This window comes from Cervus canadensis, chromosome 15 (assembly GCF_019320065.1).
Source record: "Cervus canadensis isolate Bull #8, Minnesota chromosome 15, ASM1932006v1, whole genome shotgun sequence".
NCBI classification, from domain to species: Eukaryota; Metazoa; Chordata; class Mammalia; order Artiodactyla; family Cervidae; genus Cervus; species Cervus canadensis.
In genome coordinates, this window is record NC_057400.1 from 39,560,768 (window position 1) to 39,581,245 (window position 20,478).

Genomic DNA, 20,478 nt, shown 5'->3' on the forward strand with positions numbered 1-20,478 from the left:
GAAACCAGATCTGAAAGAGACACATGCACCCCAATGTTCATCGCAGCACTGTTTATAATAGCCAGGACATGGAAGCAACCTAGATGCCCATCAGCAGATGAATGGATAAGGAAGCTGTGGTACATATACACCATGGAATTTTACTCAGCCGTTAAAAAGAATTCATTTGAACCAGTCCTAATGAGATGGATGAAACTGGAGCCCCTTATACAGAGTGAAGTAAGCCAGAAAGATAAAGAACATTACAGCATACTAACACATATATATGGAATTTAGAAAGATGGTAACGATAACCCTATATGCAAAACAGAAAAAGAGACACAGAAATACAGAACAGACTTTTGAACTCTGTGGGAGAAGGTGAGGGTGGGATGTTTCAAAAGAACAGCATGTATACTATCTATGGTGAAACAGATCACCAGCCCAGGTGGGATGCATGAGACAAGTGCTCGGGCCTGGTGCACTGGGAAGACCCAGAGGAATCGGGTGGAGAGGGAGATGGGAGGGGGGATCGGGATGGGGAATACGTGTAAATCTATGGCTGATTCATATCAATGTATGACAAAACCCACTGAAATGTTGTGAAGTAATTAGCCTCCAACTAATTAAAAAATTAAAAAAAAAAAAATAGAGTATGTTCTCCTAGTTACTCTAGGAGAACAGATGTAGGCATTCAAGGCACTGATCAATAATTAATAGGCACATACAGATTAGTGAATAGACACAATCAAAAAAGAAAAAATGTTAACAAATTTCAAAACAACTGAAGATTTAATAAACTTGCAATAAGGTTCTACAAATTGGTCACATTCTCAAGTATAAGACCCATTTGTCTTATCTACTCCTCCCTACAAACAAGCAATTAAGATTAGGTACAAATAATGCTAAATGTTTTATTAAAAGGCTCTAACTGCACGTTTATAAACTGTTATGTTTTTTATAGAGTCAGTGTAAAGACATTTTCCCGAAAATGTAGGAAAAGCTTTACTTCTGAACAATTACTAAAGATATGTTGTACTGAGAACATCCACATACATGACTATATTTTTGGTTCTGTATAAAGAATTTTTACTTCGATATTAAAAGAGGTAGGATAAACCAGAGAAATAACAGAACACTTCTTAGCAGCTGTGACTGAAAACATTAAAAGAATTACTGAAAAAAAAAAAAAAAAAGAATTACTGCATGTAACCTAAAAGGCAATACAGTAACTAATTTCCACAAAAAGAAATGTATTTCCTGGTAACAGACCCTTCTCTATACACAAGTAAAATGACAAAGATTCTCTCAACCAAACTACCCAGGCTATTCTGATTGGCCTCCTGGATCAGGCCCTGACCTGGCCCAACAAAGACTTAAATTAACATGGTCTCGAACAGTTTAAGGTTGCACTCCTAGCATGATCCTAGTCCCCTTAAAGTTGGAGACTAAGAAAATTCAAGGCTGCCAAAAGAATTTACTGTTTATTCCAGCAATCCCTCTTCTGTTTCCCTTCTTCTGTGAGAGGGGAGGAACCTAACTTCCATAAGTGCCCATTAGCAAATCCAGACGAGTTTCATATGGACCAATTCCCAGATTCCTGCTTTTTGTAATTTTGTCATTTGCTAGATGTCACACAGGTCCCATTTACCAGCTCTTTATTCCCTCTTTAAAATACAGTCACCTCTGTATAAATTGAAGTTGAGTTCAGTTCATGCTGGACTTTTTTCCCCACTACAATAATACATTACTGATTAAAATCTGTCCCACCACTTTAACTAGTGTTCAACTTGATCTCTGACAGTGACTTTATAAACAATGAAACACAATGCATGATTTAATTGCCACTTATTAGGTGACAATATTTTTAGGCCTCTGAAGCAAGATGGCCAACTGATCATATAATTTCAGAGTTTCAATAAAAAGATAATGAAGGAATTTATAAAAACATAAATTCACATCAATGAAGAAAAGGGGAAGGGCGGGAAATGTCATCAGGAAATGAGAAACCAAAACCAATTTTGGGAAGGCAGATGCAAATTAATCAATGAGGAAGTATAGAGAAGTAACACCTTAGAGTGCAAAATGAGGGGGCTACAGTCAAGAAGAAAGCTACCTTTCTCTAGAAAACCCCAAAAGACTTACAATTATTTACAGAAAACCCCAAAAGACTTAGGACTTATTAGCAGTCAAGGAAAAGGAAAGTCAGAATGATACAGACATGAAAACATAAAAAATTTACTGAAGGTCTGCTTATGAAACATTAATTATCTCCCATCCCTCTCTGACCACCCCACCCATAGTATGCTGCATGAAAGCCAGATACTTCTCCCCAGGAAGAAGTAAAACAATGACTGGGGAGCTCCCTGGTACCCCCACATCCTCCAATCCCCTAACCCTTTCCCAATAAGGGCCAACAGTCCACCTTTTTATCCAAAAGGGAAACCAGCAAGTACAAAACACCACCCTGTGCACAGAGGCTCTAAATTTCTTATTATTTAACTCTTGAAAGTAAATGGGATACTAAGGATCATCAAGCAGGTAAAGAAGGTAACCACATGAAAGAGATCAGGATAAACAAAAAAGGGCCCAAGAGCAAAGTTGTTCGGGAAACAAAAGAGAAATTAAAACCAAAACAAAAAGCCTCTAATTGGTATCCTGAGAATTTAGAGAGGATCCTGCATTCATAAAGTAAATGGAGGACACTAAGAAAAAGAAACAAAAAAGATAAGTTTTTGGAAACTGAAAGTATTATTGATGGGATTAAAACGTTCAAAAAAGGTTAAAAGATAAAGCTAAGGAATTTTCTCCTATGATAGGAAAAAGACAGAGATAAATGTGGGGGCAGAGGGGAAAGACACAGGAAATCAAGTCAGGAGCCCACCACTCAATGGGAATATAAAAAAGAGAAGTGGAGAAGAAATTAAAGAATTAGCATAAATGAATACCAAATTAGCATAAAGAAATACCAAAAATGAAAGACATAAGCTTTCTGATGACAGAATCACCCGAAATAAAAGTACAGTGCAATTCATGTTTATGTTTGACAGAAACCAATAAAAGGCTATAAAGTAATTATCCTTCAATTAAAAAAAAAAAAAAAGGACAGTGCATGGTGGAAACACCCACACAAGTTCCAAAAACTAACTACACTGAGTAAATTTAAAACGTAGTATAAAAAATATTTATGGACATGGGAAACCATCAAAAAAAAAAAAAAAAAACTGAAAACAAAACAAGTACAAAGTGGAATTTCTTCGGGTTAAGCAGGAATGTGTGTAGTGGTAATGACAAGGTCATTATCAGTAGTGTGCATACAATTTCTAAATCATGTGTATGTATTACTTTAATTAAAAGTTCTTAAAATACATTTTTATAATCCCATTATGATATCTAGGGTACCTTAAAAGATTAATTAAAACAGAAACTTTACCTGCATCACAAAAAATCAGTTTAGAGAACTACTAGGTGAATACATACCTAAGATATGGATAAAAGAAATAATCCAAATTTTGATCTGGCAATCTTGACCACATGATGCCAACTGAAAGAACTGAAGACCTTGTTCTCCACCTAAAAATGTAAATTTGTTAAAATAAATGTACAAGAATTGATAAAACATTTAAACCAAAAAATTTTCAACTTTAGACTGAGGTGTGTTAATATATTCATTTAACCATATTCACAAGCAACATTAAATATATTAATTTATACCATAAACTGAAATGTCAAAGAATTTCTTTTAAACAAGATTCTTCAAAAGATTATATGACTGTAGCCCCTGAAGTTGTAGCAACAAAACACCTTTTTAGTTACCTTCCACTAAAGATATAACAAAGCTAGTGGAGGTGATGGAATTAGGTTGAACTATTTCAAATCCTAAAAGATGATGCTATGAAAGTGCTGCACTCAATATGTCAGCAAATTTGGAAAACTCAGCTGTGGCCACAGGACTGGAAAAGGTCAGTTTTCATTCCAATCCCAAAGAAAGGCAGTGCCAAAGAATGCTCAAACTGCTGCACAATAGTACTCATCTCACACTCTAGTAAAGAAATGCTCAAAATTCTCCAAGCGAGGCTTCAGTAATACATGAACCATGAAATTCCAGATGTTCAAGTTGGTTTTAGAAAAGGCAGAGAACCAGAGATCAAATTGCCAACATCTGGTGGATCATCAAAAAAGCAAGAGAGTTCCAGAAAAACAACTACTTCTGCTTTATCGACTATGCCAAAGCCTTTGACTGTGTGTATCACAATAAACTGTGGAAAATTCTGAAAGAGATGGGAATACCAGAGATGGGAAGAGATGGGAAGACCACCTGACCTGCCTCTTGAGAAATCTGTATGCAGGTCAGGAAGCAACAGTTAGTACTGGACATGGAACAATAGACTGGTTCCAAATAGGAAAAGGAGTACGTCAAGGCTGTATATTGTCACCCTGCTTATTTAACTTATATGCAGAGTACATCATGAGAAACGGTGGACTGGATGAAGCACAAGCTGGAAGCAGGATTACTGGGAGAAATATCAATAACCTCAGATATGCAGATGACACCACCCTTATGGCAGAAAGTGAAGAAGAACTAAAGAGTCTCTTGATGAAAGTGAAAGAGAGTGAAAAAGCTGGCTTAAAGCTCAACATTCAGAAGACTAAGATCATGGCATCTGGTCCCATCACTTCATGGCAAATAGATGGGGAAACGATGGCTGACTTTATTTTTGGGGGGCTCCAAAATTACTGCAGATGGTGACTGCAGCCATGAAATTAAAAGATGCTCCTTGGGAGGAAAGTTATGACCAACCTAGACAGCATATTAAAAAGCAGAGACATTACTTTGCCAACAAAGGTCCATATAGTCAAGGTTATGGTTTTTCCAGTAGTCATGTATGGATGTGAGAGTTGGACTATAAATAAAGCTGAGCACTGAAGAACTGATGCTTCTGAACTGTGGTGTTGGAGAAGACTCTTGAAAGTCCCTTGGACTGCAAGGTGATCCAACCAGTTTATCCTAAAGGAGATCAGTCCTGGGTGTTCACTGGAAGGACTGATGTTGAAGCTGAAACTGCAATACTTGGGCCACCTGAAGCGAAGAGTTAACTCATTGGAAAAGACCCCGATGCTGCAAAAGATTGAGGGCAGGAGAAGAAGGTAATGACAGAGGATGAGATGGCTGGATGGCATCACCGACTCAATGGACATGAGTTTGAGTCAACTCCAGGAGTTGGTGATGGACAGGGAGGCCTGGTGTGCTGCGGTTCATGGGGTCGCAAAGAGTCGGACAAGACTGAGCATTTTAACTGAAAGATGTAACTCAATGCTGAAAAGGCCAATATTGAGCCACTAAGCCTAGTGCACCCTCCAACACAACTTTAAATACTGAGGTTAGCATTGATGTAAAAAATTTAAGATGTTAGTTATGGTATGTGTTAAATGCTTAATTACTCCCAAGTTAACTTTTTCTAAGATATATTCACCTGTTAAAAGCTTAGTCTATAATTTATATAGAATATTGAGAGACTGTTTTCCCATCTGATTAATCAAGACAAAGGCTAGAATTACACATGTGGTGCTAGTAGTAAAGAGCCCACCTGCCAATGCAGGAGACTTAAAGAGATGTGGGTTCAATCCTACATGGGGAAAAGCCCCTGGAGGAGAGATGGCAACCCACTCCAGTATTCTTGCCTGAAGAATCCCATGGACAGAGGAGCCTGGCAGGCTACCGTCCATGGGGTTGCAGAGTTGGACACAACTGAAGCAACTTAGCACCCATGTATGCACACAAAACATCATCAATTCAGTCCAAAAGATTTGGTGAAACGTATTTCACAAGTCAAGTGGGCCTTAGGAAGCATCACTTCAAACAAAGCTAATGGAGGTGATGGAATTCCAGCTGCGCTATTTCAAATCCTAAAAGATGATGCTGTGAAAGTGCTGTGCTCAATACACCAACAAATTTGGAAAACTCAGCAGTGGCCACAGGACTGGAAAAGGTCAGTCTTCATTCCAATCCCAAAGAAAGGCAATGCCAAAGAATGTTCAAACTGTTGCACAATTGCACTCATCTCACATACTACCAAAGTAATGCTCAAAATTCTCCAAGCTAGGCTTTGACAGTATGTGACCTAAGAACTTCCAGACATTCAAGCTGGATTTAGAAAAGGCAGAGGAACCAGAGATCAAATTGCCAACATCCACTGGATCCCAGAAAAAGCAAGAAAATTCCAGAAAAACATCCGCTTCTGCTTTTATTGACTATGTGAAAGCCTTTGTGTGGATAATAAACTGGAAAATCCTGGAAGAGATTGGAATAGCAGAGCACCTTACCTGCCTCCTAAGAAACCTGTATGCAACTCAAGAAGCAACAGCTAGAACCAGACATGGAACAACAAACTGGTTCAAAATTAGGAAAGAAATAGGTCAAGGTTGCATATTGTCACCCTGCTTATTTAACTTGTATGCCGAGTTCAGTTGCTCAGTCGTGTCTGACTCTTTGTGACCCCATGGACTGCAGCACGACAGGCTCCCCTGTCCATCACCAACTCCCAGAGTTTAATCAAACTCATGTACTCAAATTAAACTCATGAGTTTAATCAAACTCAAACTCATGCAAAATGCCAGGATGGATGAAGCACAAACTGGAATCAAGATTGCCATTATCAATAACCTCAGATATGCAGATGACACCACAGTATGGCAGAAAGGTAAGAGGAACTAAAGAGCATTTTGATGAAAGTGAAATAGAGTGAAAAAGTTGGCTTAAAACTTAACATTCAAAAAACTGAGATCACGGCATCCAGTCCCATCACTTCACGGCAAATAGATGGGGAAACAATGGAAACAGTGACAGATTTTATTTGGGGGGCTCCAAAATCACTGCAGATGGTGACTGCACCCATGAAATTAAAAGATGCTTGCTCCTGGAAGAAAAGCTATGAAAAACCTAGACAATGTATTAAAAAGCAGAGACATTACTTTGCTGACAAAGGTCCAGCTAGTCAAAGCTATGGTTTTTCCAGTAGTCATGTATGGATGTGAGAGTTGGACCATAAAGAAGGCTGAGCGCCAAAGAACTGATGCTTTTGAACTGTGGTTGGAGAAGACTTTAGAGAATTCTTTGGACTGCAAGGAGATCAAACCAGTCAATCCAAAGGGAAATCAACTCTGATTATTCATTGGAAGGACTGATGTTGAAGCTGAAGCTCCAATACTTTGGCTACCTGATGCATAAGAGCCGACTTATTGGAAAAGACCCTGATCCTGGAAAAGACTGAAGGCAGGAGAAGGGGACGACAGAAGATGAGATGGTGGATGGCATCACCAACTCGATGGACATAAGTTTGAGTGAGCTCCAGGAGTTGGTGATGGACAGGGAAGCCCAGCGTGCTGCAGTCCATGGGGTCACAGAGTCGGATGTGACTTAGCAATTGAACTGAACTGATTACACAAGTAGGTCCTTCCAGTGGAAAAGAATCAGGCTCAGTGGTAAAGAATCTGCCTACAATGAAGGAAAGGAGGCTTCAATCCCTGGGTTGGGAAGAACCCCTGGAGAAGGAAATGGCAACTCACTCCAGTATTCTTGCCTGGGAAATCCCATGGTCAGAGGAGCCTGGCAGGGTACAGTTCAGGAGGTCACAAGAGTTGGACACAATTTAGGGAGTAAACAAAAACAACAATTACACAACTTAGGCAAAGTAATCAGTTAAATTTGGTGTTACCAAAAAGAAAAAACAAAACCCACTAGTTGTTATCCTATTTAGACAGAGTATCACTATCTACCCACTAGATATGTTCCTAAATACTTGTGAGTAATGTAAATATTAACATCACCTACTTGATTTTTTAACAATACTTTCAAGTGTTTATTAAGCACTTGTTTGCATATTTCTGTTAAGCATTTGACAGATACAACCTCTAACTCTTTACATTTAGTCCTACAAGGCAGCAAGCATGACCATCCCAAGTTCATAGTTGAGAGCTAAGGCCCAGAGAGGAAAAGCCAGGTACCTGAGGTCACACAGCAAGAAAAGGGTGAAACTGATAATCTTATCTATGTGGCATGTGGTCCCCCATGCCCTTCACTGATACATTAAACATACATCTTGAGGGCCACTGTGTTCCAGGCACTGGTCTAATTGGTAGCCAGTGATTCTGACCTGAGCAAAGGTTGAATAGTTGAATCTGGCTTCTTCTGCAGTGAGTGCCTTGCTCTAGTTACAGTCCCCTGGAGAGCAGACACTTGCTGAAAAAGGGCCCAAAGACCACGCCTCTAGCAGAGGAAATATGAGTTTATAGTCAGGGGAGATAAGAGGCTCCAATGGCAGGAAGTAAGGAAAGGCAAAAAGATGAGACTTGGGACTTCCCTGGTCATCCAGTTCGCCAACTCAATTTTATATGAATTCCACCTAATATCACAAGTCAAAGGAAGTTTTAGCATTCATATACAGTAAAACTCAATTAAGAAACCTGAATACTTAAGATTGCACTCTTGTCTTTAGTATGTGGTATTTAGTTTATATACCTAGATATGTAAACTAAACTTTTCCTATGGACGCCCTGTTTTGTTGGAAGCACATACACTTTAAGATACAACAAATTAAAATTTTTTTCACTGAAAGTTTTTTGAACTGTAAGAGACTTTTCCACATTTCCACAGAATTTTTGTTTTTGTAGCACAGGTTCAGCCAAAGGGCATCCTTTCTCAGAGATCTTGATGGATATAAGTAATTCTCTATAATAATCACTCAATGTTTTTAAGGCAAAAAGATATACCCCAAAATTGCTGAGTAAACTATTTATGTGCTAGACCCAATTAAGAAAACTTTTTTCCCTCATTGTTTCTAGACTAAATAAGATCCTTTGATGCTGATGCTGAAGTGTCTTTCAATAGTGAGAATTCAGCTAGGACAATGTAAAATTATAAAGTTTAAAATATGCCTGTGCTCAAGATCTAAATATTTTTAAATGGACTTTTCTTCAGGAAAAATACTTAAACTGTAATAATAATCTAACCCAAACTCTATCACTTAAAAACTGGAGAGAACTGAATATTTATCCTCTAGCTCACAAACAGTATTATTTTTCCATATTTGAGCAAAATGTCACAAAGGCAGAAGACTCAATTTGTCATAAATATTTACAGATATTAACAGATACCAAATCAAGCAATAAGTTAAAAATTACATCTTTTGTCTTTTACGAAAATACAGTAGTTTCCACAAGTTCCTCTAATAGTCACTTTAAAGCATACGTTATTCTGTTTCAGGGAATTTACACATAAGGTTAATATCTACTTTAACAGAAGTTAAACTAAAGAAGCTACAGAAGGGACATATCAGAACTATATTGAGAAATATACTTTGAAATATACTCTAAAGGCACAGTAGGGATGTGGGTAATATACTTACTTTAGAATCTCACCTAGAATTTTCGGCCTAGTGTAGTGAACCTTTCCAGAACCTATCAGCTGCAATCCCTCTGAAGACAGAAGAAGGATGTCCTTAACGTTAATAGTATCACAAAAATGGTATTTTAATGAAAAATCTTTTCAGATAACTTAGAATCAAAAAGGAAACCTAAATTTCCTGACATTGATATAATCCAAAGATTCATTGAATGCCTGTAAGATTTTGGAGAAGGGGTCACAGAATGGAAGAAATGGTTCTTGCCTGTTACAAGCTGATCTTCTTAGAATAAAACATCATAAAACAATACATTAAATAAATCATCACAATTAAATTAGGTAGGGAGTTCAGTATAAGAATGGATTCATGAAAAGAAAACTGTTAATCTGCCATATAATATTAAAAAGTTAAGGAAACAGAAAAAAGAAATTTCAACAAATCAATAAAAGGAATCTTACTCAGTCTGCATTTCAATCGCCTAAATTTATGACAAAGAAGGCAAGAATATACAAAGGAGAAAAGACAGCCTCTTCAATAAGTAGTGCTGGAAAAACTGAACAGCTACATGTAAAGAATGAAATTAGAACACTTCCTAGTACCATACACAAAAAAAAACTCAAAATGGAGTAAAGACCTAAAGGCCAGACACTATAAAATATAAACTCTTAGAGGAAAACACAGGCAGACCAGGATCTTTTTTGACCCACCTCTTAGAGTAATGAAAATGAAGACAAAAATTAACAAATGGGACCTAATTAAACTTTAAGTCTTTTGCATAGCAAAGGAAACCGTAAATAAGATGAAAAGACAATCCTCAAAATGGGAGAAAATATTTGCAAATGAAGCAACTGATAAAGGATTAATCTGAAAAATATACAAACAGGGGACTTTCTTGGTGGTTCAGCGGCTAAGACTCCATGCTCTCAATGCAGGGGCCACAGGTTTAATCCCTGGCCAGGACACTAGACTCTACATGGTGCAAGTAAAAGGTCCTTCATGGCACAACTAAAAGATCTAAACTCCCACGTGCTGCAACTAAGACCCTGCTCAGCCAAATAAATATTTTAAAAAACAAAACATACAAACAGCTCATGTAGCTCAATTAAAAAAAAAACAAACAAAAGCACAACCCAATCAAAAAATGGGCAGAAGACCTAAACAGGAATTATCCAAAGAAGACATACAGATAGCCAATAAACACATGAAAATATGCTCAACATCACTAGTTATTAGAGATATGCAAATCAAAACTACAATGAGGTACCACCTCACACCAGTCAGAATGGCCATCATTAAGAAAATCTATAAACAATAAATGTTGAAGAGGATGTGCAGAAAAGGGAATACCCCTACATTGTTGGTGGGAATGTAAATTTGTACAGCCACTATGAAGAACAGTATGGAGATGCCTTAAAAAACTAAAAATAGAACTATCATATGACTCGATCATCCCACTACTGGGCATATACCCTGAGAAAACTGTAATTCAAAAAGACACATGCACCCCAATGTTCACTGCAGCACCAGTAACAATACCCAGGACACAGAAGCAACCTAAATGCCCATCAACAAAGGAATGGATAAAAAAGATGTAGCATGTGTGTGTACACACACACACACAAACACACACACACAATGGAATATTACACAGTCACAAAAAAGGAATAAAGCTGGATGATTTGTAGAGACGTGGATGGACTTAAGAGACTATCATACAGAGGGAAGTCAGAAAAACAAGTATCATATTAATGCATATATGTGGAATCTAGAAAAATGGTATAGATAATCTTATTTGCAAAGAGAAAGAGAGACACACAGAAATGAAACATATGGACACCAAGGGGGGAACAGGGTTAAGAGGAGGGTAGGATGAACTGGGAAATTGGGATTGACATATATACACTACTGATGCTATGGATAAAAGATAACTAATACTGTACGGCTCAGAGAACCCTACTCATTGCTCAGTTGTGACCTAAATGAGAAGGAATTCCAAACAAGAGGGGTATATAGCTGATTCATTTTATTGTACAGTAGAAACTAACACCACATTGTGAAGCAATGATATCCCAATTGTTAAAAATCTGCTTTTCAAAGCCTATTACATTCCAGGCACTGAAAATAAAATATATCCAGGCGTACCCTATGGAGCTCTCAATCTCACAGGGAAAACACCATTAAACATAATTCATATAGACAGCTATTTAATAAAACTTCTGATACTTCACTAAGTCCTATAAAAGAAAAATAAAGCATGTAACTAAAAGACTATATCGAAATACTTCAGACTGAGTACAGGAGGTTAAGAGCAAGGGAAGCTCTTCTGAAGTGATTTTTTTAACCTGAAATCTAAAGGATGAATATGAGTGAACCAGGTAAAGGGTCCACATGTAAAACCCTCGGAAACATCTTACAGACATTCAAGAAATGAAAGGAGGCCAGTGTGGCAAGTGAATGCATGAGGCCAAGTGTGACCTGTAATGAGGCAGGGAAACAGAGTATGTAAGGTACTTAAATGCTGTGTGTTTGAAACTTGGTATTTTATCTTACCAGGACATCATATCATATTTTAACATGCCACCGATGGTTCTGAAATAGGGGAGTACCAAAGCCTGAGCTGTCACAAGACAGTATTAATAACTTGCTACATACGACTACTGAACGGTGAAGCATGACTAGCACAAACTGCGACGTGATACAATATGCACACCAGATTTCAAAGACTTCATACCCAAACACAGTAAAATATATATATATTTTTTCAGTAAGATATATTACTAATAATTTTAGGATTTTGAAATATTCTAGGTATATTGCGTAAAGTAAAATACATTACTAAAATTAATTTCATCTACTAGAAATTTTAAAATCTACACATGTAGCTCACATTATATCACTACAGGACAGCACTTGTCTGGAAGGAAGATTGAAGTAGCCAGAAGCAGAACGTCCATCCTAACACAGAAGATGAAAATAAAAGAAGGCAAATTCCCAATTCACTGTATTTATTTAAAACCAAGAGTCTACAGTCAACAGTTGTTCTCTTCTTTTTCTAAAAACTAATCTACTAACAAATGCTTTTATAAGGTTATCTTTTGAAAGATTAGTGAATGAAAAATGAAACTTGTTTCCAATTTTTGTATTTCACATTTCTATTTGAATAAAAACATACAATATTTCAAAAATCACAGTGAAACCAATAGGTTTAAGGCCTCTACATTACCAAACGCAAGGAACCCAGATCCACTGCATCAAGTTGTGTTAGCCCCTATGTATTTTCCCAAAGAATCTGGTTTTCCCAAAAAATATTTGTGATTTCATTTTGATCAAAAACATAAAGCAGAAGGATGATTCCTTGAAGGGAATAAATTAAAAGATCTTGTTTTACTAATGATGAAGTGAAAATGAGTAAATGAAAGAAAAGTCACACAAAAACTGTGAACAGGAATTACTATTGCTTACAAGAGTAAAATAACTAACCAGGAACTGGTTGTGAAGAAAAGTCACAGCAGGTAATTCCAAGATCATGTGCTTTTTCACTGTGCAGACACCTCATTTTATCATCCCACACTGTTAAATCTCCACATGAGGAGCCTGTGACAAAGAGGTTTCCAGGAGGAGAAAACGCACAGGCCACTAAGGAGCCATCCTTAACACTAGCACATCTGAAATAAAAGCAAAAGAAAAGGGAATTTTCATTTCAGAGCATCTTTTACTTATATTACAGTCTCTAAAAGCAGCTTGATATAGTAAAAGAAAAGGATAAATGGCTAGAACTAGAGAGAAAGGGCAGTAGGTGCCTATAGAAATAAAATATCCTTTATATGCTATAAACTGAGATAGTCTTGCTAAAAGAAAAGAGAATTTAAACATTATCCTAACCAAATCAAAGTCTATACATCTTCATACTCTTTAAAATATACAAAGTTTAACAAAAATAGCAACAACAACCAACAATATCGACTGTAGTTGCAATTTTTTAAAAGATAAAACTATTTTTATTGAAAAGCATGTTATTGGGGGTGAAAAGCACTTCCAACATTTGTATTAAAATCATCTAGAAACAACAGTAAGGACTTTCATCTCACCTTCAGTTATAAATTCTTTATGTAAAGAAAATGCTGTGAACAACTTAAAATTATCTAGGGAAGATTAGGAAGCACTGGGCTAACAATAATTCATTATTTTATCTATTAGGAAAAATAACCTGTTAAAAATCCAACAACCCATGCAGTGTCCTATCCAGTGCTTAAATCAACTGCGTGTATCACTTTCACATAATTACATATATTAGAGAAATAACGTCAGGGAGACAACTTACCAATTGGTTAACTGAAAAAGATTTCTTGGCCGACAGCTAAATTTCATTTATACAAAACAACTTAAAGGCATTCCATTCTCTGTGTTTTCACTTTAAACTGTTTATTAACGCCACTTAAAACATACTTCCTTCAACCCAAAGACCAAAAATCTAAATGAGCAACAGCTGTTTACCAGCTACCATCTGTGCTCTGAGTGTTGGTGAGACGTAGGGAGGGGGGAAGGCACATTAAGCTATTTTAATTGGTGACATTTAAAAGTTTACAGTTTTTAATGTGATTAATGTCACTGAACTGTACACTTTAAATTTGTTAAAATATTATATATATTTTAGCATACTATAAGATTACAAATACATGGTTTTAATACTAGGGAGTTGCAACCCAATATTACCAGTGTAAATTAATTGATGTATTTTTATCCAAAAGCAGTTTTTCAGGTGATGGTTTTAAAGAAGTGGTAACACACAACACCATACTAATCACGAGGTTCCCTCTTCTGGGCTTGGTCAATAATCCCAGTCACGAAAGAGCTGTGCAGGTGAGACTCACCTACAATTACTTTATTACTGAGAACACCTGAGCCATGTGTGACCAAAAAGCCAAAAATTACTAGGTTTTACTCAAAAGACTGTGGTGTTTTTATTTGCCTCTTATATATATATAAAAAAAATCCATAAAGTTCTGTATTTCTGTTCTGTTAACAAGATTAACGCTTATTTTACAAAAAAAAGTTGGAAATTTAAAACACTCAGAGCCAAGCAAATCTACTTCAAGAATCATATTAAATATCTGTTTTATGATCTTCAGGAGACAAAGTATTTTTCTTTGAGATGTCTGAATTATCTACTTCTTCAAGTCATCAAAAATTTTTTTTGTAAACCTGGTAATAGGATTAAAAACGGAAAGGGTTTAAACAGTCTTACCTATGTAACTTGTATGACTGCGCATTCCACAAAACAACAGTTCCATCAGATGCCCCTGATACCAAACAAGTGGAGTCTGGGGAAAATCGGCAAACTCTCACAGGGCTACCACTGGGCTGTTCCATCACTGCCAAAATCTGTCCGTTTTGAGTATCCCATAGGACAGTGGTACCATCTGTTGAACATGAAGCCAAAATATGTCCTGAAGGCGAGAAACAGCAGCAGTGGACAGCATAGGTGTGAAACTTCAATGGAGAGTATGGTACTTCAGTGAAGTCACTCAGGGAGTATAGGCGAATTGTTTTGTCCAAGGAGCAAGTAGCCAAGAGGGAAGAGGAGAAGGCACAGCAGTTGACATCATCATCATGATCTGCTAATGTGTGAATTAGTTTCACCATGTTCTTTACTGGAAAATATCCTGCAGTTTTTAGATAAAGGTTACTTCATCCTAGGAATCAAACAAATACAACTCAAATCAATATAGAAGAGCCAAAATCAATTAAAAAACTTGCTGAACAAAAGCTTCTACATTCACATTTTTTAAAGGCAATAAATTATACCTGGGCTAAGAATAATTTGGAGAGAAATAAAACATGTTAAGACTATAATCGCTGATGATAAACACAATCACCAGCGGCATGCCAATAAAGTTCCATAACTCCTGAAAAAGAACCTGGTCAACTAACTTCAAACTGATTTGACACTGTATATTCAAACCTCTGGCTATTTATTTCACCTTTGAAGACTTTCCCTTTACGAAGACTTTCCCGTACTCAACACTGCCTCATTCCAGATTTGCTAATTTCAAAAAGATTTTTCACTACTTTAACAAACTCTCGCTGCTCCTTCCATAGGATGGAGCCAAAAGTATTTCTCACCTTTAAGATGTAGAACTATTACAGTTAACTCATAAAACAAACAAAAGGTTTCCTTGTCAATTTAAGTGGCAGTGTTGAAAGCTATCATGTCACGGTATGTCATCTTGTACGACAAAGAATGAAAAGACATAAAAGATTTGAGATGAAGAATTAATCTAATAAATTAAGGAAACCAAAAGAAAGAGTGCCCCCCCCCCCCAAAAAAGTGGACTTACCCGGTCTGCACCTAAGACCAAATTTATAAATTCAGAATAAAATCCAAACTCTTCACCAAGACTTACCCTGTATGATCTGGCTCTTGCCTATCTATTTCTCAGACCTCAATTCCTCCCCCTTTTCTTCTCCCTCCCTTCTTTCTGCCTCCCTAGTCAAAACGGTAACATCTAAGAGCTTCAGAAAGTGGTTTTCTTAAGCTTAAATTCTCATGCCTCGGCTTCTGGGACATAATTTCTCATGTAAATTTCAATTTCAGTGTCCTTTTCCAGTGACTTTCCTAATCTAAAGTAGCCCCTCTATAGGCTGGAACATCACCTATTTTAATCATTGCCACCAGCTGACACTATTCATGTGTCTCCCCTACTAAAACATAAGCACCAAAGTTGTACCTCTCATTTCTGTATCCACAGCATGTAAAAGTGTTTGCACCTAATATGGTTAAGCATTTGCTGAATTAACATTTTCCCCCAAATCTAGTTGAGTTCTAGCCGCCTTTAAACATTACATATGAATATAATATGAAATAATCAGAGAATTGTTAATAAAGGTACCAACACTAAAAAAAAAAAAAAAAAAAGGTGGAAAAATGATGTAAAACGAGGCAATAATCAGCCCTGAGGGACAGGTGTACCTTGAATTGTAAAGTTAATCTTATTCTAACATTATTTACAGAAATCTTTACAAATAGATGAAACAAGGCTTTTCCAACATTTCTGATGTCAAAAGTTCGGCCTCTTTTTCAAACTCCAACGAAGTCTAAAAAACAAACAGACCATCAAAACCCCTGGTATTTGCAGTGAAAACAAACCCAATCAGGTGGTCTTCTGAAGTCCCAAATCTCAACTGTGCAAGTGCACAAATATAATTTCCCAAACAAACTTTTGCTTTCTCACCCTTCTGCCACTCAGCTCTCTCTGAAGTTCAAGGTCCCAGAATCTGAAGAGCAGGGACGCAATCAGCTGAAGTTTGTTTGGCTTGGGGTGTGGGTGTCCACTCAGACCTCTGCCGACGCGCCATTCTCCCGGCAAACTAGATGAGCTCTCCAGTAAGAACATTCGCATCCCTGTCTATCGCAAAGCCAACCTGAAATGTGCCAAGAATCCTCCTACATAAAGCCAGCGACCTACTCCCCCACACCTACTTGGGGACCGAGGATTTGCTCAACTCCGAAAGCCAGTTGGGCCTCACTGGACCGAGAGACCCGCGGCAGGAACGCGGCCGGCGGGGAGCGCGGCCTTCTGGGGCGCGGGCACCGGCGCAAGGGACTGGGGGGAACTGGGACTTCCACTTCACGCCGTGAGGGGCTCCCGGCTCCCGGGCGGAAGGCTGCACAATAGTGTCTCGCTCTGGTCAAGATCCTAGCCGGTCCCGGTCGCGCGCTTAGAACCAGACGCCGAGAAACCAAGGGTTTAGACACCCTGGCGGGCTGACCCGAGCCGCGCTCCCGTACCTGCCACCGCTCCTGCTAAACTGGCCCGTGGGCACTGGTCCTTTCAGGTCGAAGACCCAAGACGCCGGGGATCCGCCCTCAGGTGCGCTAAGAGCGCCGGGGGACACGTGATGCGCAGGTGAGGCGGGCGTGGTTGGCGCGGGCGGACGCCCTGAGGCAAAAGGACAGACCCCGCCCACCGGGGGGCGGTCCGCGCCGCGGCGCATGCGCGCCCTTCCGCCCTGTGATGAGGCGGTCTCTTGAGTTCTGGCTCTAGGGTTAAGATGAGTCCATTCTGGCAAAGAGCCTTTGAAAAGGAAAGTGAAGTCACTCAGTCATGTCCGACTCTTTGCGACCCCATGGACTGTACCAGGCTCCTTCGTCCACAGAATTTTCCCGGCAAGAGTACTGGAGTGGGTTGCCATTTCCTTCTCCAGGGGATCTTCTCAACCCGGGGTTCAAACCCAGGTCTCTCGCATTGTAGCAGACGCTTTAACTGTCTGAGCCACCCGTTGAAAAAATTTTCTAGTTGTGGAAGCTGAGGTCCCAAGGTCTAGCGAGTCCAGAAATGTGATTTTAAAAGGGACAGTTACTACAGCTGTTTTTGAGCCTCCGTGAAAGTGTTAGTCACTCAGTCGTGTCCAGCCCTTTGTGACCCCATGGACAGATGGAATTCTCCAGGGAAGAGTACTGAAGTGGGTTGCCGTTTCCTTCTCCAAGGGATCTTCCTGACCAAGGTATTGAACCCAGGTCTCCCGCACTGTAGGCAGACTCTTTACTGACTGAGCCACCCTCCTTGCTTTGCTGTATTTATCTTGCTTGGTCTGTTCTTTGATCTCCCTGGTTGGTCTTTTCTGTTTAAGCCAGTTCTGAGCTCAGCAGTCCATGACTCCTGCCATCGCCTTTGTGGTCAGATATGTTTTTCCAAGGCAGAATGCTGAAAAGGATATCCAGGCTATTCTGGATATCACGTGAACCCAATATGCATTTTTTTCCTAGCGTTTCCAAGCATCTCCTAAACTCACATGGAGCTTACACCGTGGTTTCCACGTGTAATTGATTACCAAGTAGTCTTGCCAACCCCTTTTGAGATTAAAAAACAAAATTGAGCAGAAAAAAGCTCCTAGGCGTATAACACTTAAGTACATGTCACAGTATAGGACCATGTTCACATTAAAATAAAAAGTGTAGCGTTTTCTTCAGCGAGGAAACTAGTCGTATTTGACAAGTAATAAAGGGCTTCCCAAGTGGCTCAGTGGTGGGAAAAAAAAAATACGCCGGTCAATGCAGGAAACACAGGAGGTAGAGGTTTTATCTGTGTCAGGAAGATCCCCTGGAGTGGGAAATGGCAACCCATTTCTGTATTCTTGCCTGGAAAATTCCATGAACAGAGGAGCTGGCGGGCTGCAGTCCATGCCATTGCACAGAGTCGGAGGCGACTAAGCATACACAAACTAAAATACTCAAATTTAAACATAAAACTGAGATTGCTGGAAAAGATTTTTAATATAATAGACAAAGAGAAAAGGAGAAATAAAAATTCATGATTTTTGAGACACTCTTGTGATTTTTAACGAATGCATTATGATTGAGACTTTGAAACCTGATTACATGCCAAAGTACTGCCAAAACAGTATTTTTCTGGAAATAACTTTTTCATTGTATAGATAATAGAGCTCTCTGTAGGAAACATAAAAACTACAAATAATGAGAATAACTAACAGTCGCACCACTAAAAAACCAGCCACTCAGCCTTTCATGAATAATACCAATAATTTTACAAAAAGAGCTGTAAACTACCTTTTTCAAATTAGACTTGTATCCTGAGCATTTTCCATGTCTAAAATATCTTAGTAGTGTAATCATTTTTTCTGCCTAATGGTTCACAGACCCAGAAACATAATTTATTTAACATTTTCCCAGTTGTTTCAATATTTTTGTGCTTATTGTAAATAATACTGGATTCAATGACTTTGCACATAATTACTTCACTGATGTTTGCTGAGTAAATTGATAGAAATGGAATTACTCGGCATCAGGGTGTAAATAGTTGCCATCTCGCTTTTCAGAGAGGTTGTATGGTTTTAACTCTCAGAAACATGGTGGTCCCTGTCTCTCCATATTCTTGAGAGATTAATTTTTTTAAAGTTTTCTCGAATTTGATAGGTAAGATTGATTATAACACTCTTCAAGTGAAATATGTAAAAGAAACCTCTGATACACAGGCCAGTAACTTAGCATAGAGACCTCAAGCCCAGTATTGTCTGAAAGAAAAAGAATTTCAAAGAGGGAAGCTTTATTGTGGCTGGTCTCTAGTCTACAACTTTACAATTTGGGAGATGTTAATTAACATATCTTGTCAATATACTAGAAAAACATTGTAAGAATTTACAGAGATATTTGATCACATGCGTGAATTGGTTATCTTACCTTGTAGGACTAATAGTTGGAACTTTGACTTGGAATATTAAAGATTTGAATATTTTATATATTTTTCTCTAATTATTAATATGTAACTGTAGTCAATAATTAATCCTATTTCATTATTAATTTCTAGTTTGTTCCTTATAATAATAATGCTATTTGGGGAATACAATAAACAATTTTAAGTGATACATTTAAAGGAAAGTTAACCTTCCAATTAAATAGTAAGCAATACATGCTCTCAAAATACAACCCAGTGAGAAAAGAACAGGTGTGAATTAGTGAGTCAGGATTACTCAAATGTTTAGTCGAGAGTAACCAAGAACTCCGGAGAAGGCAATGGCAACCCACTCCAGTACTCTTGCCTGGAAAATCCCATGGACGGAGGAGCCTGGTGGGCTGCAGTCTATGGGGTCAGGAAGAGTCGGACACGACTGAGCAACTTCACTTTCATGCATTGGAGAAGGAAATGGCAACCCACTCCAGTGTTCTTGCCTGGAGAATCCCAGGGACGGTGGAGCCTGGTGGGCTGCTGTCTATGGGGTTGCACAGAGTCGGACACGACTGAAGTGACTTAGCAGCAGCAGCAGCAACCAAGAACTCAAAGGAGAGAGAGAGATGATAGGAACTGAAGTAATTAGAAAAGGTGGTTGGAGGAATGGTATAAACAGGCTTGAAGTGTTGGCCAACTGAGGGATGAGCCTGGGAAATACCCATTTCACAGTAAATATTCAGGAATGTATTTGTTGTTCTGCTTTGCAGGCAAACTGAGACCAGTTCAGTTCAGTTCAGTCGCTCAGTTGTGTCCAACTCTTTGCGACCCCATGAACCGCAGCACGCCAGGCCTCCCTGCCCGTCACCAACTGCTGGAGTCCACCCAAACCCAAGTCCCTTGAGTCGGTGATG

The 20,478-nt window shown here is 38.5% G+C and overlaps 1 protein-coding gene across 1 annotated transcript in view; it reads right to left on the reverse strand.

The window, feature by feature from the left end:
- WDSUB1 (WD repeat, sterile alpha motif and U-box domain containing 1) overlaps positions 1–17,353 on the reverse strand; it is an 87,717-nt gene extending 70,364 nt beyond the window's left edge. The window contains exons 1-4 of the mRNA XM_043487586.1: positions 17,170–17,353; positions 14,626–15,073; positions 12,861–13,045; positions 3,460–3,552 (exon numbers count right to left, since the gene is read on the reverse strand). Coding sequence (XP_043343521.1) covers positions 3,460–3,552; positions 12,861–13,045; positions 14,626–15,023 — 676 coding nt within the window. The 5' untranslated portion in view covers positions 15,024–15,073; positions 17,170–17,353. The remainder of the gene's footprint in view (positions 1–3,459; positions 3,553–12,860; positions 13,046–14,625; positions 15,074–17,169) is intronic.
- Between the last annotated feature and the right edge of the window lie 3,125 nt (positions 17,354–20,478).